Consider the following 23454-nt stretch of genomic DNA (forward strand, 5'->3'; position numbering starts at 1 on the left):
GCTCCAATGATATTGCCTACATTGAAGCTGAGAAAGCTGAGTCATTTGCTGAACACTATACACCTTAGTTTCACATTAATAATATATCTCACCCTCATCTCTGCATCACTACGCTTTTAACATAACTGTTTACAAAAAAAACACAAACAACAATCCTCATCATGCCTTCTGAGGTCCTGAGATATATTGAAAAAAGGTAGAAACAAAAAAGCCTCAGAATAAACGCCGTTACCAACAGGATGAACCAACAAATATGTACGACAATACTCTTCAAATTGACAAACCTAATCATTCACATCTCCAAACAGCGGCAATTCCTGCCTAGTTGGAAAGCAGCCATTATTGCACATCTAGATCACAGCAATCTAAAAGCCCCATGCGATCCCTTCCTTATACCGGCCTATGAGATTGCTCTCTTCACTAACTAAAAGAGTAAAAGCAGCCATCTTGAACTGGATGAACCAGCTTCATGAACCAGAATAATATCATCATTCTGCAGCAACACAGCTTCTGACACTTGCATTCTATCACCCACCAATTTCATATGGTCATAGAATGAATCTCTAGTGGATTTTGCAATAAATCAATAACAGAAGCTCTCTTTCTTGATATATCAAAGATGTTCAACAGAGTATGGGTCAAAGGACCCTTATACAAATTCACAGGCCTGAGATTTCCAGACTACATCGATAACATCATCCATTCCTATCTAACAAATAGATACTTTGTCGTTTTCTACAATAACACTTATTCTACTCTCCAGCTAATTCTTGTAGGCTTCCCCCAAGGTTCACTGCTTGGACCAAAACTTTTTAGAATTTATGTGAACATGCCACAAATTCCCAACACTATACTAGCCATGTCCACAGACATAATAATGGCACAAAATGTGTCTCTGATCATAGTGGTACAGTCACTACAAAGTTACATCCGAGCACGGGAGTCCTGGCTAAACAAATGGAAATTTCAGATCAATGTAGACAAATCTGAAGCTGTGCTGTTCACCTACAAAAAGAAACTGGACCTCAACATCAGCATGTAGAATACAGTTACATTAATCCATAGGCCAAGCAAATCAAATACCTCGGTGTTATTTTAGATCAATGACTCACATGGTCCCCACACATTACATATATCTATTCCAAGTTTGGGGACACTAAAGCTAAATTCATCCCCTTAATTGTCCGAAACTCCAATCTCTCTTTAGAAAATAAAGTACTAGTTTACAAGACCATGTTGTGGCCTATTATTACCTATGCCTGTTTTGTTTTGGATTATCTCTTTAAAATGCATCTATGTAAATTACAAAATATCACATTACAGGAAATTAGCAAATGCAGATGGTTTATTAGAAACCTTACCATTCATGCTGATATTTACATCAACCTTATAACTATTCACATGGCAAAAGTTGCCAAAATATTTTACAGAAATATTATTAAGGTTGGCAACAACTCCACACACTGATCGACTATAACCAGGGCTGTGGAGTCGAAGTCACGGAGTCGGGCAGATTTTGGGGTAAAAGGAGTCGGAGCTGGAGTCGCTAAAAACAGGCAGACTCCAACTCCAGTTTTCGTTGGACAGTTTGAATTTGAAATGAAATTAAAATGAATTGAAAAAAATTAATGACACGATGAGTTATTATTTTTATTTATGAACTGTATACATTAATAAATAGTTATTTTCTATTTTATTGACCTATTAATAAATAAATATAAGGGAGGAGGATGGATGTCATATTTGCCATTAGTGATTAAACTGATTCATTTAGTTACTTCATTTAGTTACAAATCTCACTGATAAATTTAGATAAGCAGCAATAGCAGCAAGAACTCCTAAATTTGATGCCATTCTTAGCAAGCGAGCAGGAAAAGGAGCAATTATTGATCAAGCAATGTGATAAATACATATTTGATGATAAAGAGGTTTTTAGAATTAAGAACTTTCTTAAGAGATGTAGATAACTCTAATGTTTCACTAGCAGAAAGACTGTGCAATGATCTTGCAGAATTGAAAACTCTTCTTTCTATACCATATATAGCCACAAAAAAAGCTGCAATCTCAAGAATTGACAGGAGGCGTGAATGGTATGTTTGTTTTTTCTGAAATGGAGGGTTTATTACAAAAAGAATCATTTCTTCAATGAAGAAAAAAGAAACTAGTTTGCTAGACAATGAGATCTTGCTAGGTTCAATATATGGAGATCCGAAACACCTAATTTTCTTAGATAACAAACAAATTTAAAAGGCAAAGAAAGTCATCCATGAACTTTCATTAAGAATGAAATTATTCTCAGAACAATTGGAAAATTCGAATCAGGACAGTCAAACTGCAGACATTGCAATTGAGTCTCTATCATTCTTTTCCATTGATGAATTAGAATTTTAGAAAAGTTTTTGGATAATATTGAAAAGGCTAAGGCAAAGCGAATGAAAATAAAATACAAGAGCCTTTACATATAAAAATGAAAAATTACAAACAAGATTTCTACACAGCCTTTGAAGAAATAGAGAAATATGATTGCGCTTGCAAGACACCTCATTTAGAACTTCTAAAAATCTATCTTGAAAAGTTAAAAGAACTAGCTCTAACAATAACAGCTCTTCCTCTTACTCAAGTTAGTGTGGAAAGACTCTTCTCAGCTCTGAAAGTTTTCAAATCGGATCTATGGCCATCCAGCAAAGAAAATCTTGGCAAAGCTATTGCCAGTTTTTTCAATTCATAATAAATGCTACTTAATATAAATAATTTGCTATGTCATCATTTTTTTTTTTTCTTTTTCTGTAGCATCTATTACTTCTTTTATAGTAAAACACATAAGCTGTAACTCATCTGTATATCACAGAACTACAATTTTGGCGTTATTTAATTTGCCAGTTTGGCATCATCATTCTTACTTGAGTAAAAGACGAAAAAAATTTGCATTTATTAATTATTGTTCATTGAACAGGAGTTGGTTTCCTCCCCTTGAAAAGTCAACTAATTTTCGATCAATAGTGATAATTACTTGTTTTTTAATTTTTAATTTATTTTTCAAAGTTTGAAATTTTGTTATTCATGATTTAAATTCAAGTCCCCTTAAAACGTTTTTCCGTGATTTACATTCAAGTTACTTTAAAATACAATTTTTGGAATTAAACTTCCTACATATATGGGTTCACTCTTTTTTGATACATTCTACTAAATTTATATTAGAAGATAATATAATCAATATTTCTTTAGTAAATAAATTATTATTATCTTACTTTGCAGCTATTACACAAGTATTAGAAAAACGTATTTTTTTAACTCAGTGAATTTTAGATCATTGAATATTTTTACATATACAGTCAAAAGTCTTTAATTCGGAATGATCTATAATCCGGACCTCAAAGCTACAAACTTTCTGCGCATGCGTAAAGCATAATGTGCATAATACGTTTACGCATGCATGTTTAATGTATAACGGATGGTATAAGCTAAGCTAAAATTATCTAATTATCTATTTCAGTTAATGTTGCAGATTGCGTTGTTCCTTAATCTTCTAATTGGATCCGGCTTATTATTTTTTGCAGACTGTTAGAGCAATTTTATAAAAGTAAGCTTGAACTTTCGATTATGTCAAAACGAATTTCCAATTCTGGAGCTGCCAAAGGAATGCGCGCATTGAAAGAAATGTTTAATAAAGTTAATAAACAAATAAATATTAAGCTTTTTCTTTGTGTAAATTTTGATACCCTTTAGATCATAATTGCTCTTTAGTTTATAAATAACGGTTTCATATTTTTAATTTTATAATTTCTGCATGCCATCTTATCAGATTTAAACTGATGATCTACAATCTGGAAAAACTGATAATCCGGAATTGCCGAAGTCCCGACGAGTCTGGATTAAAGACTTTTGACTGTACATATATGAGGGAGTCAAGAGTCGAGTCGGAGTCGGTCATTTTTCCTACAGACTCCACAGCCCTGACTATAACTATATGGATCCTAATAATCGTAAACATTCAGATGCCATTTTAAGATACATAATGTAAAAAGTTCTCAACACTAATTATGATGTTTTTCTATTTATTATATTTATAAACATAAAAATAATGTGAAATCAGGACTTAGCTTCAAAATTAATTTCTAAATTTACCCTCTTCCCTGCGTTATTCTATCATCCTCTCAAAATGTATGGTTTTCTGAAAAGAGTCCTCTCTGCCCCCAGCCAACAGCCGGAATTGCTATGTTGTATGCACTTCCTCTTTCAGCCAAATCTGTTTCTCCTGAAATTCACCTGGCCACAGCCATGCCTATGTACGAATTAACTCTACCTTCAGTCTAGACTTTGACCATTTAAGCTTCAACCACACAGCCTGTCATGGCAATTCTTCACTCTCCGGCACTAATATCAACTATACTATTGATTTTTCTAAATTATATCCACCAGCTCCATCCACCCTTACAACCTTCTATCCTGCTACAGTCTCATAAACTCTACTCACTGATTTTATGAACTTTAATACTGAATATCTATCCAATTTCCTTCATATGAAATGCCAATACAAAAAATTATGTCACTCTCACTACACTATTTAACCCAGGATGAGACTAACAAGTCTAGGTGCCTGCTTCCATGAAATTTAGTTCACCTGGATCTGTAGACAGCTGACATCCATTCATGTGGGGAAGAGCAACTGACAAATGAGTCATCATCAAATGTCAATCACAGCAAGTGATGAGCAAGACTTACGGATTTATGTGGAGCATTCCATCCTGGAAGAATGTCACATTGTGCGGCAGTTGTCTGTCTTAATGCTGTTTTTTAAAAACACTGCATAATGCTCCCTCAACTGTGTCAGGAAAAATACAAAATATAGGGTCGTAAAACTTTCTTAAAGAAACTATAATGAATGAAATGATGCACTGTTGTCTTTGTATGATGCAAATGGGTTCTTGCAGTTATTGTGTGAGTTTTCTATTGCCCAAATGAAGTAGTTACATGCATTTTCACTTCCATTAAGCATAATGTATGCTGTGTCAGATTTCAAAACATTTGACAGCCAATAAGCATTGCTTTCCATCTGCTGAGAAGCCGAGTTCACAAATTTATGATATCTCTTGTAATCGGATGATTTCAATTCTTGTACATGTTATATTTTAGGGCATGTCTTGAGAATGATCTTGAGTGATCATCATATAGTCCTGTATGAAATGCTAGTTTTTCAGGACTAAGGACAATATTTTTTCAGGACTGTCAAAAGATAAAGAAAAATGTAACTATTCTTGCAATAATATTTTTCATTATTATAAAATACCACATCTTTCAGTACATTTCTAGGAAAACTACATACACTTAAGTCAATGCTTTGTGAATCAACAAATTTTACTTTTTAAATTACTTGTGGATCACTTAATTGTTGTCCATGCAGAATTTGTTACTCTTGAAAGAACAATACCTGAACAAACATATATAAACAAAACATATAAAAATTTAAATTTTTTGTGAAAAATTCGTGCTGTAAAAGCAGTAATTTTGCTAATAAATTAAAACTGCTACTTTTTGTTCCATGCTAAGCAATAAATATTAAAACATACAATTTAAGAGATTATAACATATTAATGCATACTTGCCTATGATTGAAATATTATTCATGGTGCACAATTTTAAATATGCTTTTCCATAAATAAATAATAAGAAAAAACTAGTCAAATTTTTAGCATTTTAGGTTTGTGTAGAATCTTTAATTAGAGCTAAATCTTTATTCTTCAAGTATATTACTTTCTTGCTTAAAATGACAAGCTTATGACACAAAAACATACTCACATCAGGCCAAGAAGACATCATAGCAGCTACTTGATGACTAGTACTATTAATAGAGGTAGAAGAAAAACAGGTATTGCACATAAATATGTCTTCTTTTTTAAATATTTCCTGATAGTCAGTAATAAAATAAGTGACAATCTGATTTGTGAGAGACTGTTCTTTCAGACCAACCAAATCTTCAGTAACCCTTCAAATAAATAAATAAATAAATAAACAACATACGTAACTTTGCATACACAAAAAATTAAAGAAATAAAATAATAAAAGAAATAAGAAATAGCTGGTATAAAATATTTAGAAAAGTTTCTAGGGGGTGGAGAGAATTACATTTTCAAAAAATCTAAACATATAATTTTCTTTCAATATTGACAGAATATTCAAATTTGCAAATTTTTATTTAGTTCTTCTGTAAATAAAAATATCTATCAAATCATATTAAGGGAATTATTCTTAAACCAATTTGTTGATCAGAGAATCAGTTTTTTGTAGTAAAAGAAAAATACCAAAATTATGCAGCTGTCCCTAATCTGTCAACATTTATATTTTCAATTTCATTATTATAATTGCCATACATCATCAACACACAGAGAATTGTTTAAAAATAGCAGTTGAAAAGATGACAGTGTTTGAATAAAAAAGTGTACACATAAAAGGATCTGAAAATTAAGTAGCAAATAATCTCAGCTTTAATAGAACAAACAAAATAAATCATCAGTAAATGAATCGTTAGAGGTGTAAAAGCAAATGTCAGTCATACAACTTTTAAAGTAGTCTTTATTGTAGCTTAAGAAAAATTTCATAAAAGCCAAAAATTCTACTTGAATAAAAATAAGTAAAATTTAAGTAGCTAGCTGTACAATTTAATGAAAAAGGGATGCTTTAATATGCACAAGCTGTAGTATAATCTAATGCCATTTGCATAGATTCTATATGTTAGGGATGGAGCATTTAAATCCTTGAAACCTGCAAATCTTAAGAGAGATTCAAGATAGAAAATTGAAATCCTTGCACACTTTTTATTGGATGAGTCACTTAAATCTTGCAAATTCTAATCTAAAAAAAAAAAAAAAAAAAAAAAAAATTCAGCATTTCAAAAAAATTTGTTTTTTTAACACCAAGTGGAAGACCCTTGATGAAAAAAAACCTTAAATGAAAAAAACATTTAACACTCTTAATGAAAAAAAAAGGGAGGAGCAATCATTGCAACTTTAATAATACCTGGATCATCAATATCACGAACATCTTGAATGCTACACTATAAGAATTTTCACGAAAATACTTAATTACAGTTAAATCCCCCTATAACATGCCAGCTTATAAACAAAATAAAATGAATGAACCTTTTGGTGCTGTCAAGCTTCCTACATATTTGATGCTATTTTAAACCATTATACAGAACTTCTAAGAGCATGTGGTGACGATTTAAAGCCACAATACTCCAAACTTGTCAGAAGGTTCATTAAAAGTAAAGCCAAGGACTTTAGTAAACCATAAAATTAAGTTTACTTAAAATTAAAAGTTAAAATATGAAATTAAATACATGATGATAAGCCGATGCTATGTCGATCACAAACAAGCAGGAAATTGGAGAAAAAGAAAACAAGCAGGAAAAAAGTACAAGTGCAAGTCTCTCTGCGAAAAATTCCAAGCACTTTATACTTGTGCTATAATGAGTGCTTACAGGTACAGCACAGCAAACATGGATTTGACTGCGAATGCAGAAAGGTAAATATACCACCACAGTACCCCCCCACACACATGCAAAGGCACATTAGTCCACACTGCAGGTATAGTGCCATTCAGCTCTACTATACAAGTCTGTTCAGGAACAGGAACTGATACTACAGTATCTGAAACTATAAATCCTGGTTTCAGGTGATCAGTGTTGAACACAGATTCTTTTCCTTTAATAAGAAGAGTAAAATTTTTATTAGTTCTTTTCATTACCTTAAATGATCCATCATACGGATAAGTCAGAGGTGGTTTAACTGCATCATGTCTCACAAATATGTGAGTGTGCGATTCTAAAGCTGGGTGCAAAAAATATCTATTGTTAGCATGGCTGATGTAGGCATAGGTACTATCTCTCATTTCCTCACACAATTTTTGTAAAAATGAAATTGGATCAGAAGAATTAAGAACTTGGGTGGTTTGCAAAAATTCTGTAGGGAGACGAATAGTCATTCCATAAACCATTTCCTAGATCTTCTTTGCGTGATGCTCGAAGACCGTAGAGTACAGTTGGAAGGCTCATTCTCCAATGTTCATTATTACGGCACATTAACACTTCTTTAAGTGAACGATGGAATCTCTCAAGTAATCCATTAGCTGCAGGGTGGTAAGGAAAAGGTCTGAATTTGGTAAACACCAGGAATTTTATTAAGGGAAGTGAACATTTGTGACTCCAGTTGTCTGCCTTGATCGATACTGGTAGTGGGAACTTCAAACCTAGAAATCCAATGGATAAAAAAAAAGTTTGAGTTACAGTTTCAACCGAAATAGCCTTCACTGGTATTGCTTCTGGCCATTGGAAGAATTGGTCGATGAGGATTAAAAGGAAGGAGTATCCTTCTGAAAGTGGCAAAGGTCGAATTACATCCAAATACACATGTTCAAAATGTTGACTGGGTACAGCGAAAGACTGCAATGGATAAAAAAAAAGTTTGAGTTACAGTTTCAACCGAAATAGCCTTCACTGGTATTGCTTCTGGCCATTGGGAGAATTGGTTGATGAGGATTAAAAGGAAGGAGTATCCTTCTGAAGGTGGCAAAGGTCCAATTACATCCAAATACACATGTTCAAAATGTTGACTGGGTACAGCGAAAGACTGCAATGGACTGGGAGCATGCCATATGACTTCTGGCAGTCGATGCAAGCACGAATCCAAGGAATACAGTCTTTTGACACAGAAGACCACATAAAATGAGAATGAATCTTTTTGTCGATCATTTGTTCAGAAAATATGCATTAAAATGTTTAATATATCAGTGTTTTTTTTTTTTTTTTTTTTTTTTTTTTTTTTTTAAACTGGGATGAGAAAGTCTTTGAGAGAATTAAACACTGCCTTTTACATTTGGTTAGAAATAAAAAGGCGAATCTTGTCACCACTTAATCATAGTATATATTTAAACAAAAAGCTTGCTTCACCTTTTGTAGTTTTAATGAGCTACTTTCTGTAGACAATAACTGAGTACGGAATCATTGCACAACTTGTTATATCTAGCTTACTGATAGCAGAAATTGACGACAATCTATCTGCCATGGTATTTTCTGATGCAAGAACATGTTGTATATCAGTCTTGAATTGGGCAATACAATTCATATCTCTTATCTGCCTGGTGGATGCAGAATTTGAATTTTTCTAAATAAAAATATTAGAGCGTGATGATTTGTGCATATTGTAAAATGTTGTCCCTTGAATTATGTTGAAAATGTTTTACAGTAGAATAGATAGCAAGTAATTCTCTATTACATGTGCTATATTTAATTTCAGCTGAAGTTAGTTTTCGGAGGGGGAAAAAAAGCTAGTGGTTGAAGATGTTTATAGCATAGTGAATGTAAAACAGCTCCAATAGCCACATCTGAGACATTACCATTAATGGCAACTGCTGACCAAGAACATTGCAACCAAGAGTCACTGCATTTGTTAGGTCAGTTTCAAGTTTTTCAAAGGTCGCAGTTGTTTCTACTGTTCAGCGAATGAGTATGTGTGTGTGTGATTATGGCAAAGCCTCGAGGGCTATCTGCCTAAGAGGGATGCCTTCGTGGAGGACTTTCTAAGGGAAACTGGCTCGTATACACGTTACACATGGGGAAAACCATGAAAACGCCCATGCAGCCAGCCCGTTTGCGGGATTCGAACCTCGGACTGAACTACCAGCGAATTTACCGCTTGGCCACTGGTGAGCTCTCTTCAGCGAATAAGACGTTTATCATTTTTCTTAAAATCTGTTAAAACAGAATGAAGCCGTGCCTGGATAGTTGCAGCCTTAGGAAACAATAACTGATAAAAATTCAACATTGTCAAAAATCTGTTTAGTTTAGACACTACTACAGGTCTAGAAAAGTTTATTGCAAGTTCTTTCAGGAAGAGGCAGAATACCAGAAGGAGTAATTAAAAAAAAATCAAGAAATTATACTGATGACTTTCCAAGAACACATTACCAGGATTCAATTTTAACCCATATATTTTCAGTCTATCAAAAATTAAACTAAGGTGCTTTTCATCTGCTGAAGCCAAAAGTAGATCATCAAAGTAGCAAATACAAAAGTCTAAACCAGAAAGTACTTCACCTTTTAACTGTCATGCCCGAGATGCACTGGTACTATAAAATGTCACACCCAAATATTACTCGGGCTAATGTGGTTTTTTTTTTTTTTTTTTTTTTTTTTAAGTGTATGGTATTATTATATCCGAATATATATCGTGAGAAGATTATTTCAGCTTCAATTCAACAGATGGCAGCACTTTATTAAAGGTTTCAAAGGACAGAGGTTAAAGTTCAAAGTGCGCAAAAAAATTTTATTGCGAGACAAACATTTCATTTTTGAAATAAAAAAAAATTGACAATTTATGCATCCAAATCATCAAAATAACTTGCCAGTTAAAAGGTTAAAGAATAAATCTTTGGAAATTTGACCTGCATTTCGTAAATCAAACAACAGTTTAAGAAACTCAAATAATTTAATTGGGGTGGTCACAGCTGTTTTGGACATGTCCTCTGGATTAACAGGAATTTGATGGTATGCCCTATCCAAATAAAGTTTTGAGGAAAAAATTTTCCCAAAAAATATCTGTGTACAATCTTGAATATTTGGTACAGGATATATTCATGCAACAATAATCACCACAAGGGTGCCGCCAATCACCATTAGCTTTACGGCCTATGTGAAGAGGGCTGGCCCAAGGGCTTTTAGATGGCTGAATGATTCCTTGTGACATAAGGAACTCAAACTCTTGCCTTGCCGTTTGGAATACATCTGGTGGCAAATGAGGTTTTGAGAACACAGGAGGACCTCTTAGTCTCAGTATAATGATTCTGGCTATTGTTGGTTACAAAATAAGGATTAGTGAGTTTGGGATATTCAGCTGGTAAGCTATCAAATTTAGAATTCCCAAGACATACAGATATGGCCGAATCAAATGAATTCCCAAACAATTTACCACATAGTGACAAATTAGTTTTAGAATCAATAAGACAATTATTAGCAACATCAACAAGTAATCCATATTTCTTATGGAAATCCACACCTATAATGGGCTGATTTACATCTGCGATGACAAATAATCAAGTAATAGTATGATGGATATTTAAATTCAAAGTAAGGTATTTAGTGCCAAATGAGGGAATTTTTATTCCATAGGCGGGAAACCAAATTCTGAGAAGGCTTAGAACAAAGAGCATATTGTTTTTGGTAATACCAACACATCTGCACCAGTATAAATTAAATATTTTATTTCTGGAGAGGTGTCGGCCATGAGTGTAAGATTCACCTGGCGATCACTATTTTGGCCAAAAAACATTTGCCCTATTTGTTTTCGTTTTGACAAAAGGAACACAGACTGACATTTCCTTGACAGTTCCCAAAAATTTACATAATAAAAGCAAAGCTCATTTGCTCCTTCTTTATAACGATTAGTATGTTTGTGTTACCTGCTGCACCAGAATGAATAACGAAAATTATGCTTAGGAATACAAAAATTATACCCCAAGGTAGATATTGACTCACTAACTTGTTTAGTCAATTGTGCTACCTGGAGTTCCAAACGAGTAATAGCAGGTTTACTTGGCTCAGGGGTCACAATAGCCATATTCGCATAAGAATGAGATGAGAGCTCAGTAAACTTATCAGCAACCATAGCCAATTTATTCAAACCATCTTCACCAAGAGCAGCTAAAATAGATTGTGTACTATTAGAAAGCCTTGAAAGCCACAAAGATCTTAGCAAGGGTTCACTTACGGTATCACCTGCCAAAGCCTCCATATGAGTCAAGAACTGAGAAAAGCGTTGGTTGCCAAGCTCTAAACCTTGCAATAAAATACAAATTTCCGATGCTTCGTTCTCAGAAAGCACTGAAATCAATCTTTGTTTTAGGACATCATCTTTTCCACTAGCGGGAGGTCTTAAAATAATATCACCAACACTATATCAGAGTTTAACCACTCAGAGTCCACAGCAGCAACAACATGATTAAATTTTTTGAAATCTGAAGTTATGTCAGAAAGAGAAAACTGTGCTTCCAATCTGACAAACCATAAGGCAGAGCTTGTTTTCCAAAAAGGAGGTAGTTTTACCAAAACATGCAGCACATGTGTAGCCACTGCACTTTCAGCTGCAATGTCATCAGCAGAATTTTCATTACACGGCATGACCAACTACCTACAACTAAGTATCACAAATATTAATATCAAAACATAACATTAAAAGGATAGAAAACCTATCACACATCTGTACCTATTAGGAATACACACTGGAATGAAAATATTTAAAAACATTTGCTGCATAAAAGAATACTGCACACATTAATACAAAAGAAAAATCAATTTCCATGAACCAGTCCTACCTGCACTCTGAATCACATGATAACCTGGAAAACAATTATCCAATCTGAACATACTAAGTAATAAGTACTTTAACTGAAATATTCCTGATTTGTAGCTCCATAATCATTTGCACAGATACTGTTGCCATGGGATCTCAATACTCAGCTTCTTCGAGCACTTCACTCTGGCCATGCATAATCGCAGTGTTCTTCTTTGGTCACCAAACATGGCGATGGTTTAATGCTTCAATATTACAAACTTGTCAAAAGGTTCATTAAAAGGAAATCTGAAGACTTAAATAAACCATAGAATTTACTTAAAATTAAAAGATAAAATATGAAATTAAATACATGATGATAAGCTAGCGTCAAATTTCGACCACAAACCAGCAGGAACAGCGAAGCACACATGCAAGTGAGTCTCTTGGTGAAAAGTTCATTATACTTGCACTATAATGAATGTGCACGGGTACAGTGCAGAAAAACACGGATACTGCATGCAAATGTTAAAATGCTGAAATGCAAATATTACACCATAAGTATGAAAATTGAATATAATGAACTGCATGGATATTTTCATTTAAAACTTTTGTATTTTTCACAGTTTTCTGGAATTTCTGCCTAATTGAAAAAAAACTACTACCCATTAAAATCAAAATTGCACATTTTGATTTCCTCTTTTAATGTTATTACATATACAATTCACAAAAAGAAAAAAAAGAAAAGAAAAAAGAGAAAGATTCTTGTTAAGCCTCAAAGAAAGCATTGTTAGTTTTCCTAATGTAACAACCAATGAACCAGCCATAAATGAAAATTAGGCTATTACTTATATAATCATATAGCACCCAACTGAATGCAAGTTGAAATACAGAAAATGCTTAGAATATTGCCATGTCTTTTAAAATCAGTATTTCATTCTAGAATTATATATTTATATCAGCATTTAGATTAACCAGTTTCCCAATTTTTGGTTGATCAAACTACATTGATATCAATCAAAGGCACTGAGCCAGTCCAAGGAAAATATTCACAAAATAATTACCTGAATAGATTGGGTCCAAAGACAATTCCGAGAGAAGAGGCACTCATTCTGTTTTGATCCTCTAAATCTGAAACTTGCTTCAGAAAAGAGGACAAATAGTTCAAAATACTGTAGTTAACAGATGGTAATTTTTCCACAAGGTCTGTAAGGCATGCAACACTTTCTTCTTTATCCTTATCTAAACATTTAAAAGAAAAAAATTCTTAAAAAATGATAATGTATTATTTCTGCTTAATATTACGAATTTGATAAAGTCTGAAAAGCAGTAATTTAGAGAAACATAATTAGCTAAGATCCTCATCAGTGATCAATGAAGAATACCAAAGAAATGCAAAAGAAAATTAAATTATGGAATTCTCAAATTCATAAACAAAATAAAAAATAAAATATTAACAGAATTTGTCAATATTAATAATAATTACTAACTACCAATAATTACACATATGTATAAGCAAGGTATAAAAAAAATCTGTAGAAAAATTTTAAATATACAAGGTGTACCGTAAATGTTGCAATACAAACTTCTAGGGAAGGTAGGGCACATCATAAGGATTAAGCATGGCATAGGAGCCTATACCCGGAAATGTCAGGTGTAAGTGGTAGCAGAGGAAGAAGATGGGAAAGCAAACAAGAGAGTGATTAATTTTAAACATTTATTGGACACGATTACTAATGGTGTTTTGACAGCTTAAATGTTACAACAGATGCTCAAAGTTTGTACCATCAGACACCAAATATACCTGAAACCGACGGACCATTGATTGCCGAACATGTTCAAACACACAGGGAGTTTCTTTGATTGTAGCAGCTGCACAGGCGAGTATTGCCACGAGATCCATTTCAGACACAACAGGATCATGATATGCGACACTTTAAATTGATTCCCACAAAAAGAAATCAAGGCTCGATAAATCCAGTGGGCATGTGGGACAGAGAACTGTCCACCATGCCCAAACCATCGATGTGGGAATGATCTGTTCAAATGGCTACAAACATCCAGTCCAAAATGAGCAGGTGGCCCATCATGTTGGAATCACATGTTACACCTCACATTTGGTGGAACATTGTCAAGCAAGTTGGGAAGAACCTGCTCCAGAAAGATCAAATAATTCGTGGCATTCAAATAATTCGTCAGTGTCAGGCATGTTTGGCGTCTGATGGTGCAAACTTCAAGCATCTGTTGTAACATTCAAGCTGTCATACATCATTAGTATTCATGTCCAATATATGTTTCAAATTAATCACTCTTGCTTCTTTTCCCATCTTCTGCCTCTGCTACTACTCACCCGATATTTCTGCGCATGGTTTAAAAATTGCTACATAATTTCAAGGAGAAATTGATAAGTTTGACAATGCTGATCCATAATTAATAATTTCAAAAAACTGACTTTCCCATTTTGTCCACATTCGGTTCAACCTATAAATGTGAGCAAATATTTTCACACATGAAATTCATTTTAAGTAAGCTTAACTACTGAAAATTCAGATGTTTGAATTCATTTTAAGACAGCTAACTATAAGATAGGCTTGACTAAAGTGACGTCATAAGTTCAGCATCAGGGAAACCATTTATATAAAAGAGAAAAAGTTCACTTTATTATGTTTGTTTTTACAATAATTAGAATTTTAATTTTTGTGTTGAACGCTTAAAGCATACTGTAATTACTTTCTCAATAAAATTAATCTTATTATTCACTACAAAAGACTGTTCTAACATGAAAATACCACTGACCCAAAATGTCTTCTTATACACACATTTTGGTTAATTTGGACCCACAGTAAAAACAGGTTGTCAAGTTGTCAATGCCTGTACTAGAATATAGTATCAGTTTGCAATATAGCAAAAATTTCTACATAGCACGTAATGAAACTTTTAAATAATTTCCATCATTATGGTATAAACTTTATACAAAATTTATTTTTCATGCATCACCATGAACTTTTTTGCTTCAATACAGTTTTACTTCTTTCTTTTCCAAATTAATTTATTTGAAATTATTAACTTGTTTGATGTAATTAATTCAGTTTTATTTTATTTGTTTCCCAATTTCAAACATTTTACATTTGAGATATATTACATTACAGGATATAAGCCACCTATTTTTATTCCTCAATTCAGTAACTTTTCAGCATTATTTTAAATTCTTATAGACTTAGCTTTTAATTACTTTTCCTGAATTAAATCCTCTCCTCTTAATTGTGATTTACAATTTTTGCAGCTTTCATTTTATAACAGTTGCTTTGATTTTTTTTTTTTTTTTTTAGTTCTGTTTTTTCTTTGGTTTAAAATTTAATTAATAGTATTTGTTTATCACACTGCTCTTGATTTCTTCCCGATGGAAATTCTTATTCTCTTTACTATTTTTATATACATATTTTTAGCACACTGCTTTTGATTTACCCAATAATTATTCAGGTTTCTAACTTGAAATTCAAATAATTTATTATTTGCGAATTGGTTAGAGATTACTTTTGATTTACCCAATAACTTAATGGTTTACTAGTTTCTTACTCGAGGATTTTTTCATTGTTTTTAAATGATTATTATTTTTTATAAACATTTTGTCAGAGCAGGTTATATCTTGATGATTAATTAAATTAAAAATTTCTTAAATATTTATCTTGTTGCACTTTGAAAGACCTTTAATTATTTTAAACTCAAGTTTCTTTATTTCAATTTCCTATAAAATGTTGCCAGTATCAACAATCACATAGCTATAACTCAGTGCTGTGTTCGGCTAAAATTCTTTGGCTGCTCCTTGAAAAAGACCAAGGAATTTTCAATAATTTGTGATACATTTATATATATATATATTAATATTTTATTTCAGTTTTTTAAATTTTATTTAAATGTTTTTGTTAACAATTAATTTATTAATTTTGTTAACAATTAATTAATTAATTTTTTAATTTTATGTTTTTATTTTAACATGTGTATTTATTACACCTTCATGAATTTACTACCTCTCATGAATTAATTTAATTACTACCTCTTGATTAATTGATTAATTTTGCAGCATACTGCAGAACTTTAATAAAATACAGTACAAAGTCCGAAATCCGGCCTCTACAGGACTTCGTCTATTCCAGATTTGAGATTTTTCCGAATAAGATCATCAGTTTAAATCTAGTAATTATGAAATTAAAAATATGAAATCCTGTTTTATGAAACAATGAAGTATTTATGATCTAAAGTTTATCAAAATTTACACACAAAAAAAAAAGCTTAATATTTATTTGTTTATTTTATTAAACATTTCTTTCAGTGCAAGTTGTTTCAGTTGCTTTGTTTTTTGTGTTAATACTTTCTCTTTAATTCTGTAGACAGACCTAATCTTTTGTTTAGTTACATTGTTGAAGTCCTGTAACAGCTGTGTTTAGAATTTTGACTCACTTGTCAATCGAAATTTTCTCGTTTTCACTAACTTCTCTGTCACTTTCTTCACTATTGGTAGCGGTATTTTCTGGATCTAGAACCATACTACAGATTTTGTCATTCATTAACTGATTGATGACTGAGAAGCATTGTCATCACAATGAAAAACTTCTTTTATATCATCTTCATTTATTACCGCTTTTCCACATTTCTTTACAAAATCCATTAATTGGAAAATTTCACCTTTGTTTTGCGATATCCGAAAATTTTTTTAATTCACGGCTATCATCATCAAATTTAGCTGTCATTCACTATACATATTTAGCTATGCACCATAAGCTTGGCAACTAATGACAAGTTGTTCCATTACATTTTATCTTGCTTCTATCGTGAACTAAGACAATTAATGTTGAATTGTATTAGTTTAGTTATTTATTATACTTATGTCTATTTCTTGCACATGCTTAATGCTTACCAGAGTTCTGAATAAATAAATTCCCACATATACTTAAGCCTTATTGACGGCCTACGCTAGATATCTTACTGCCTGATGCAATCTCTGTGGGTCCTAAATTCTGCAACCCAGTGCTGCCTTGCAAGTCCTGGCGCTGGTTCTGGGTTTACGTGAATAACAAATCAGTTATTCTTAATTCAAATAGCTACAAATGTAATCTTTGGGTCTATAAGTATCATCAACAAAATCTATTTTAGCATATGGAAAGAAATTTTTGGTAAATTTTTCCTAGTCAACATTTTTAGCGCATTTACCTTAAATCTGTAATCATTGCCAAACATAATGTCAACATAATAGGTTACTATACTCCTTTGTTATTCAATTACTAACATAAATTGTTTAGGCATCATTTCTCAAGTTGTCATGTGTTGATGAACATGCGGTGATGAAAGAAAAGTATAATAAATAATTATTTGCCAGGTTGACATCAGATCAACAATGTATTTATGTGGAATGTTTCGGTTTGAAATGTGTGCCAAGCAGATATGCAGCAACAGAGCCAAATTACTGCATACAAATTTATGCTAAAATGATTGTTTGTTCAATAACAAGGTATTTTATTTAGTGTCGAAGTGAAATTAAGAATCGGGACTCTCCAGATGTTTTATTATGCGTGGAGGAGAGAATCAAATGCGCATGCGAAAAGCCTACAAGAAAAACATTATTAGTGGTTTTGAGGTCCAGATTTCAGATCATTCCGGATAATGGATGTCCGGATTTCGGACTTTGTAGTGTATATAATTTAATTTGAAACGTTTTAATTTTTGTTCAAATTTTGTCACTGTTAATATTTTATTAAGCTTAGAATAATTAGCACATCAACCAGAACAGTGGATACAGTTTATTTCAAATTTTGATTTTTCAGGATCATAATACAGGGTCTATCAGAAAATCTTATATACATTTTAACAGATAGTATTTGCATGCTGGTTTCAAAGCTGAAATGAATAATCTTTACAATATGTGGTACAATGTTGGCTTAACTGAACATATGTCACTACTCTTATGACTGTAATATGTGATTTATGACATATATTAGTGAATTAAATGCCCTTGGGACTTTGAAGGATGTCATGTAGCACAGGAAATCGGTTATAGTGAAGATCTTTCATTAAGAAATTACAGCGGCATGTGTAGCAGTCCCCGCGGACACACTGACCAATTTTATTCAAACAATCATTCATTGTTGTGCTGTGTGCCGGGCCACTAATGACTATCACTGACACTTTGAACACTCTAGGTAATTACATAAGTAAAGGTACAGGAAGATTGTATAGGGTGGGCTAAATAAGACCTACCAATGTTAAACACAAATAACTTTTTGATTTTTGATATAATTATTTTTTTCTTTTTGTAGGTTATAACTGAATTCTTGGAAATTTATTATGGAACCATACAGTACAAAACAATGCATTAAAATTACCGAGTTTTTCTATTCTTGTCAACGATCAATTGCTATGACGCAGAGTAAATATCGGCAATATTTTAATTCAAGTATACTGTTTGGTGTGATGTTATGGCCAATAGAGTTATCGGCCTATATTTCTTCAAGAACGAGGATGGAACACCAGAAACGATTTCCAGAGCTTCTTACAGAACAATGATTGAAAACTTTTTGCAGCCTTTTTTCAACCAGAAACATAACGTGGCAAAATGAAAAATGTGTTAAAAAAAGCCAATCTCTGTATCGAGAAAAATGGTGGACATTTGTCTGATGTTATATTTCATACATAATTTCCATAAAAAATATTTAATGTATAAAAAAATAATCAAAATAAATGATTATTACAAGAGTTATCCACATTTAACATTAGAAGGTCTTATTTGGTCTAACCTATATTAATCCTAACATAACCTATCATACATACGATTAAATATTAACTTATAATTAAGTTTGTCACTAATATACAATTGCCGGTATTTATGTATTATCCCATCAACCACTAAAGTTAACTGACATCAAGCCTTGAAAGTTGGAGAGATGTCATCAAAGGTGCGGCAATTGTTTCTACAAAATTTTGAACCGCACTTCTATCTGCAACTCTTACAATAAAACATTTATCAGTCTCTCTGGCCTAATTCTCTAAATCGCTACTACTATGGAAGTATTTAATCCGTTTCAAGTTTTTTAATTTGTAAAAATGCTTTCATCGATTTCTACTATTAGGACCTTCAATTTTACTGGAAGCTCTGTTAAGTACAAATTTTGGTACTTACATATTAACACAGCCACCTTGCAGAAATAGCCAAATTTTCAGAATGTGCAAAACTTTGGCAACCATGAACATAACCTCTCTTCCGTCAACCACATGCTTACAATCCTTCACAGTCAAGCAGTGCCTTCATTTTTGTTGTATTCCAAGTTCAGATTTTATAAAAAAATTGTGATATTTTTTGCATCAAATTTAGCTTTAAAATACAAACTTGTGGAATTTGCAAGCAATTGAATAAACTGCTGAAATTTTCCTAAAGGGAACAAATGAGGAAATGTGTTTCCTAGATAGGCAAGGATTTTCTACTCGTGAGGTTTGCACGAAGCCAAGTCTCCACTATTATCTGACTTTTTTAGGCGAAAAACAGTTCACTACGTACTTCAAAAGAAGAATAATGAAAAAAATTACAGAAAGAATTTGGAGAAGAATGTAACTGTTTTACTTTTAAAATATGTCACATAATCATTATTTAATACGTTGAGGACGGCGTGTACCACCAGTGGCTCACACGCAAATGGTCTATCTGGCGGTGAGTACCACCAGTGGCTCACATGCAAATGGTTTGTTTATCTGGCAGTATGTATCACTGGTGGCTTGCACGCGAATACTTTATCTGGCAGCCTGTACTCCGGTGGCTCACACGCAAATGGTTTATCTGGCGGTGTATACCACAAGTGGCTCACACACGAATGGTTCATCTGGAGGCGTGTACCATCGGTGGCTCACATCAGCTATAGTTTTATAACACAGTTTTCTTAGATGAAGAAACTTCACGTGGTTAAAAATAACTTTTTTATTGAAAAACTGAAAAACTTATTTTTACAGGTAGACTATAATAGACTTAATGTATTTACATATTCATTTGCTTTTGTGGGTATTTTTAAATCATTTTAGACATAGTGGTGGTTTACCTTTGCAAAATCAGCAAAACGTTGTAACCCTTTTTTTGAGCTTTGCAGCAATGTTTGTACCTCATCGAGCAGATAAGGATTTATACCATTCATGACACTGTTTCCCCGACTTTCTCGCAGTTCCAGAATATTTCTCAAGAGAATGTGTAGTTCTTCTTTTAGGTGTTTGTGCTTCTGTAGGTATCCCGTCTTTCGTATACTGACATAACAGACTGCTTCTTTTTGTGACCTGCTGCCATTCTGTCTCCTCATCACTTTCTTCTGAATCAGCTTCTAAGAACTCCAGCGTCACAGTATATTTATCAGGTGTCCTAAGCAAGTCACTTTCTTCTAAATAATAATGAGTGTCATTGTCACTCCCTCTGAAGAAGATGAAAGTATCATCTGTCTTGATCTTTGTCTGTGGAACACAATTGTAGACTCATCTGATGAGTCATTTATTTTCGTAAAATTCATTTCCTCCATTTTGTATGGGTGAAAATTCTAATATATTGCAAATTTTACCAGCTATGTCTTATAATTTTGCTTACCAGAAGAAATCTTTTTTTTAAATTTTATTTATTTTTTTTTTTTTATTAAATTTCAAATTCTTGCGTACAAAATGAAAAACCAAGCTACATGCCAACAGCAGTTAGTAATCCGTAAAGAATGAAGAATTATTCGTCAACACTCAATTTTATATTATTTATAGAACCAAGTAAGTGCAAGTGCTTGCCAAATATAGAATAACAGGAAAAATAAACTCCTCTTGTAAAAAGCGCTGCACATACTAAACATATAGTAAAAGGAAACTGTGCTTTTGCATCTGAAGTTTTGCTACACAACAATGTATGCAAGGCACCACACCAAGTAAAACACGGTACGATTTTTACTGCCTTCCGGTAGCGCAATATAGCAAAATCTGCACTGTCCTCAATGTGTTAATAATTAAAATTTCTTTTTTAAATTGCTAAAGTATGTTTTTCTTATGTTGATAATGTTTACCAACTTACTATAAACATCGATGGTTTGGGAGTCTTTCTAAAAAAAGTGTGAAAACTACGAACTTGCACTAAATAAGTAACTTCTACCTTTTCATCTATAAAAAATTGTCAAATTGCACCAAGGTGGTTGTGTTAATACATAAGTACACAAATGTTTTGCAGGTAACTGCTCTAATCTATTACTTTTTCTTTGTACCATATCTTTTTTTTTAATCGAAGAGTTTTTTAACTTCAGCTATAAATGACCAGATGTGCAGTTACAAATGTGATTCCAAAGTCCTTGAACTCAGTTTTATCAAAATGCAAGGAATAAACACAGCAATAAGAGTTAATTTATATCATTATTAATAAAACGTGGCTGAGCAAGAATCAATCGGGGTGAAATCAAACCAAAATGCAGATGTTTTAAGTGTTGTGACATTTATCCATAACTGGTACTAATTTGCACTGCCTTGTGCGAGTTTCATGGTCGATGAGATAACATGTAAGTATTGAATTTTCTTTAATTAAACTGTGTATACATTTTGCAAATGGACATTGTATTTAGAAAAACTAAATTCAGTATTTAATGAATAATATCTTCTTGGAAGAAAAAAAAAAAAAAAAAAAAGACCTTTGACAGCATTCAAGAACTGGCAATGCATGGCCAGAGGTATAATTGGATCTGGAAGTTCTCGAAGAAACAGCTTCAGCAAAGCAGCTGCAGATGGTACATCACCTTCTGTTTCTAATGGTGCATCACCAGAACGATCAAATGATGCTCTCAGACGTTCAACAGATCGTGCATTTCCACTGATACGAAATAATCCTTCTTGAGTCAGACCTGTGGACATATTATTTTTTAGGAAATGTAACAATACTAATGACATTCAATAAATTAACAGAATCAAGGACTTTCTTTACTTGTAGAAATACTGGCCATTTCTTTGTTTATATAAAAAAATCATGCATTTAGTGTTCATTTTTTGGTGAGATATTGGTGAACTAGTTATCCTAAAGATTCACAAATGGTGATTTATGTACAACATCAAATAAATACAAAAAGTACAATAAATATAACTGAATAAATGTTTAACTCCATTTCATGATGTTAGTATTAATGTAAACAAATTAATGCTGTTCACACATTTCAGTTTATTTAAATTTCACATTCCTGAATAACATAAATTGTTTTAATTATAAAATTCATATAATAATGCAAATAACTAACATATATGTACTCAATAAGATTTAAATTCCTACTGAAACACATAGTGATAGAAACTACAAATTGTCTATTTGAAACAATAAAGAATATTCTCAACCAACAAAAGGCCAAGTGCTAAAACTGCTGAACAATGCCAATTCAATTCCAGTTTGAATTGTGAAAAGCTATGCTAGCTGCATGCAAATTTTCCTAGTTTTCTCCATGGACAAAATAAATACAAGTCAATTTTCCTGAGATGGTACTCTACAAAGAATCTCTTCCCTTTGGAAAAATAGCTCTTGTGCTTTGTCATATTCAAACTGATCGACTGAGATTTGATATATATATATATATATATATATATGTGTGTGTGTGTAATACTGTCTTTATGAATTAGTTTATTATTCATAAAATTTAAATACATTTTATTAATGTGTGCAGCTTAACGACAGATTACTTGTATGGTTATCAAGCATCACAGGTAGTTTAAAAACTATAAATCTAGTAAAAGTATACATTACCTGTTCTCTGTATATATTGGCATAGTCTAGTAATTATAAAAGGTATTGAGTGATCTGAAGGAGTCCTTTGTAGCAATATATCAAGAGGTATGCCAAATGTTTTCAGCTGTAAAACTGATGGCTTCTTTCTCATCAATGGAGAGCTGAGAAACTTTCGCATCTTGTCAATGCGACTTTCACCTGAAGATTCTTGATGCTGTTGAGAAGTAATAAAATATAAAAAATGCAATGAATATTTCAAGAAAAATATTATGGATTTTTATATTATTATTTATGGGCATCTTGAGAATAATTCAGAGTTCCCAATAAAATTCAAATGTTCATTTCTCCAACTCTGATTTTCTCTGACCATGCAGAACCGAACCA

The 23454-nt window shown here is 32.5% G+C and overlaps 1 protein-coding gene across 3 annotated transcripts in view; it reads right to left on the bottom strand.

Moving 5' to 3' along the window:
* Positions 1-23454, bottom strand: part of LOC118183720 (protein FAM13A-like) — a 109433-nt gene that overhangs the window by 77955 nt on the left and 8024 nt on the right. For all 3 annotated transcript variants that reach the window (XM_085814639.1, XM_035353314.2, XM_035353317.2), the window contains 4 exons: positions 23089-23284; positions 21995-22204; positions 13385-13562; positions 5797-5983 (listed from right to left, as the gene is read on the bottom strand). In XM_085814639.1, coding sequence (XP_085670765.1) covers positions 5797-5983; positions 13385-13562; positions 21995-22204; positions 23089-23284 — 771 coding nt within the window. The remainder of the gene's footprint in view (positions 1-5796; positions 5984-13384; positions 13563-21994; positions 22205-23088; positions 23285-23454) is intronic.

This window comes from Stegodyphus dumicola, chromosome 4 (assembly GCF_044657685.1).
Source record: "Stegodyphus dumicola isolate Sdum_Otavi_A_Nest chromosome 4, ASM4465768v1".
In the NCBI taxonomy this organism is placed as follows: Eukaryota; Metazoa; Arthropoda; class Arachnida; order Araneae; family Eresidae; genus Stegodyphus; species Stegodyphus dumicola.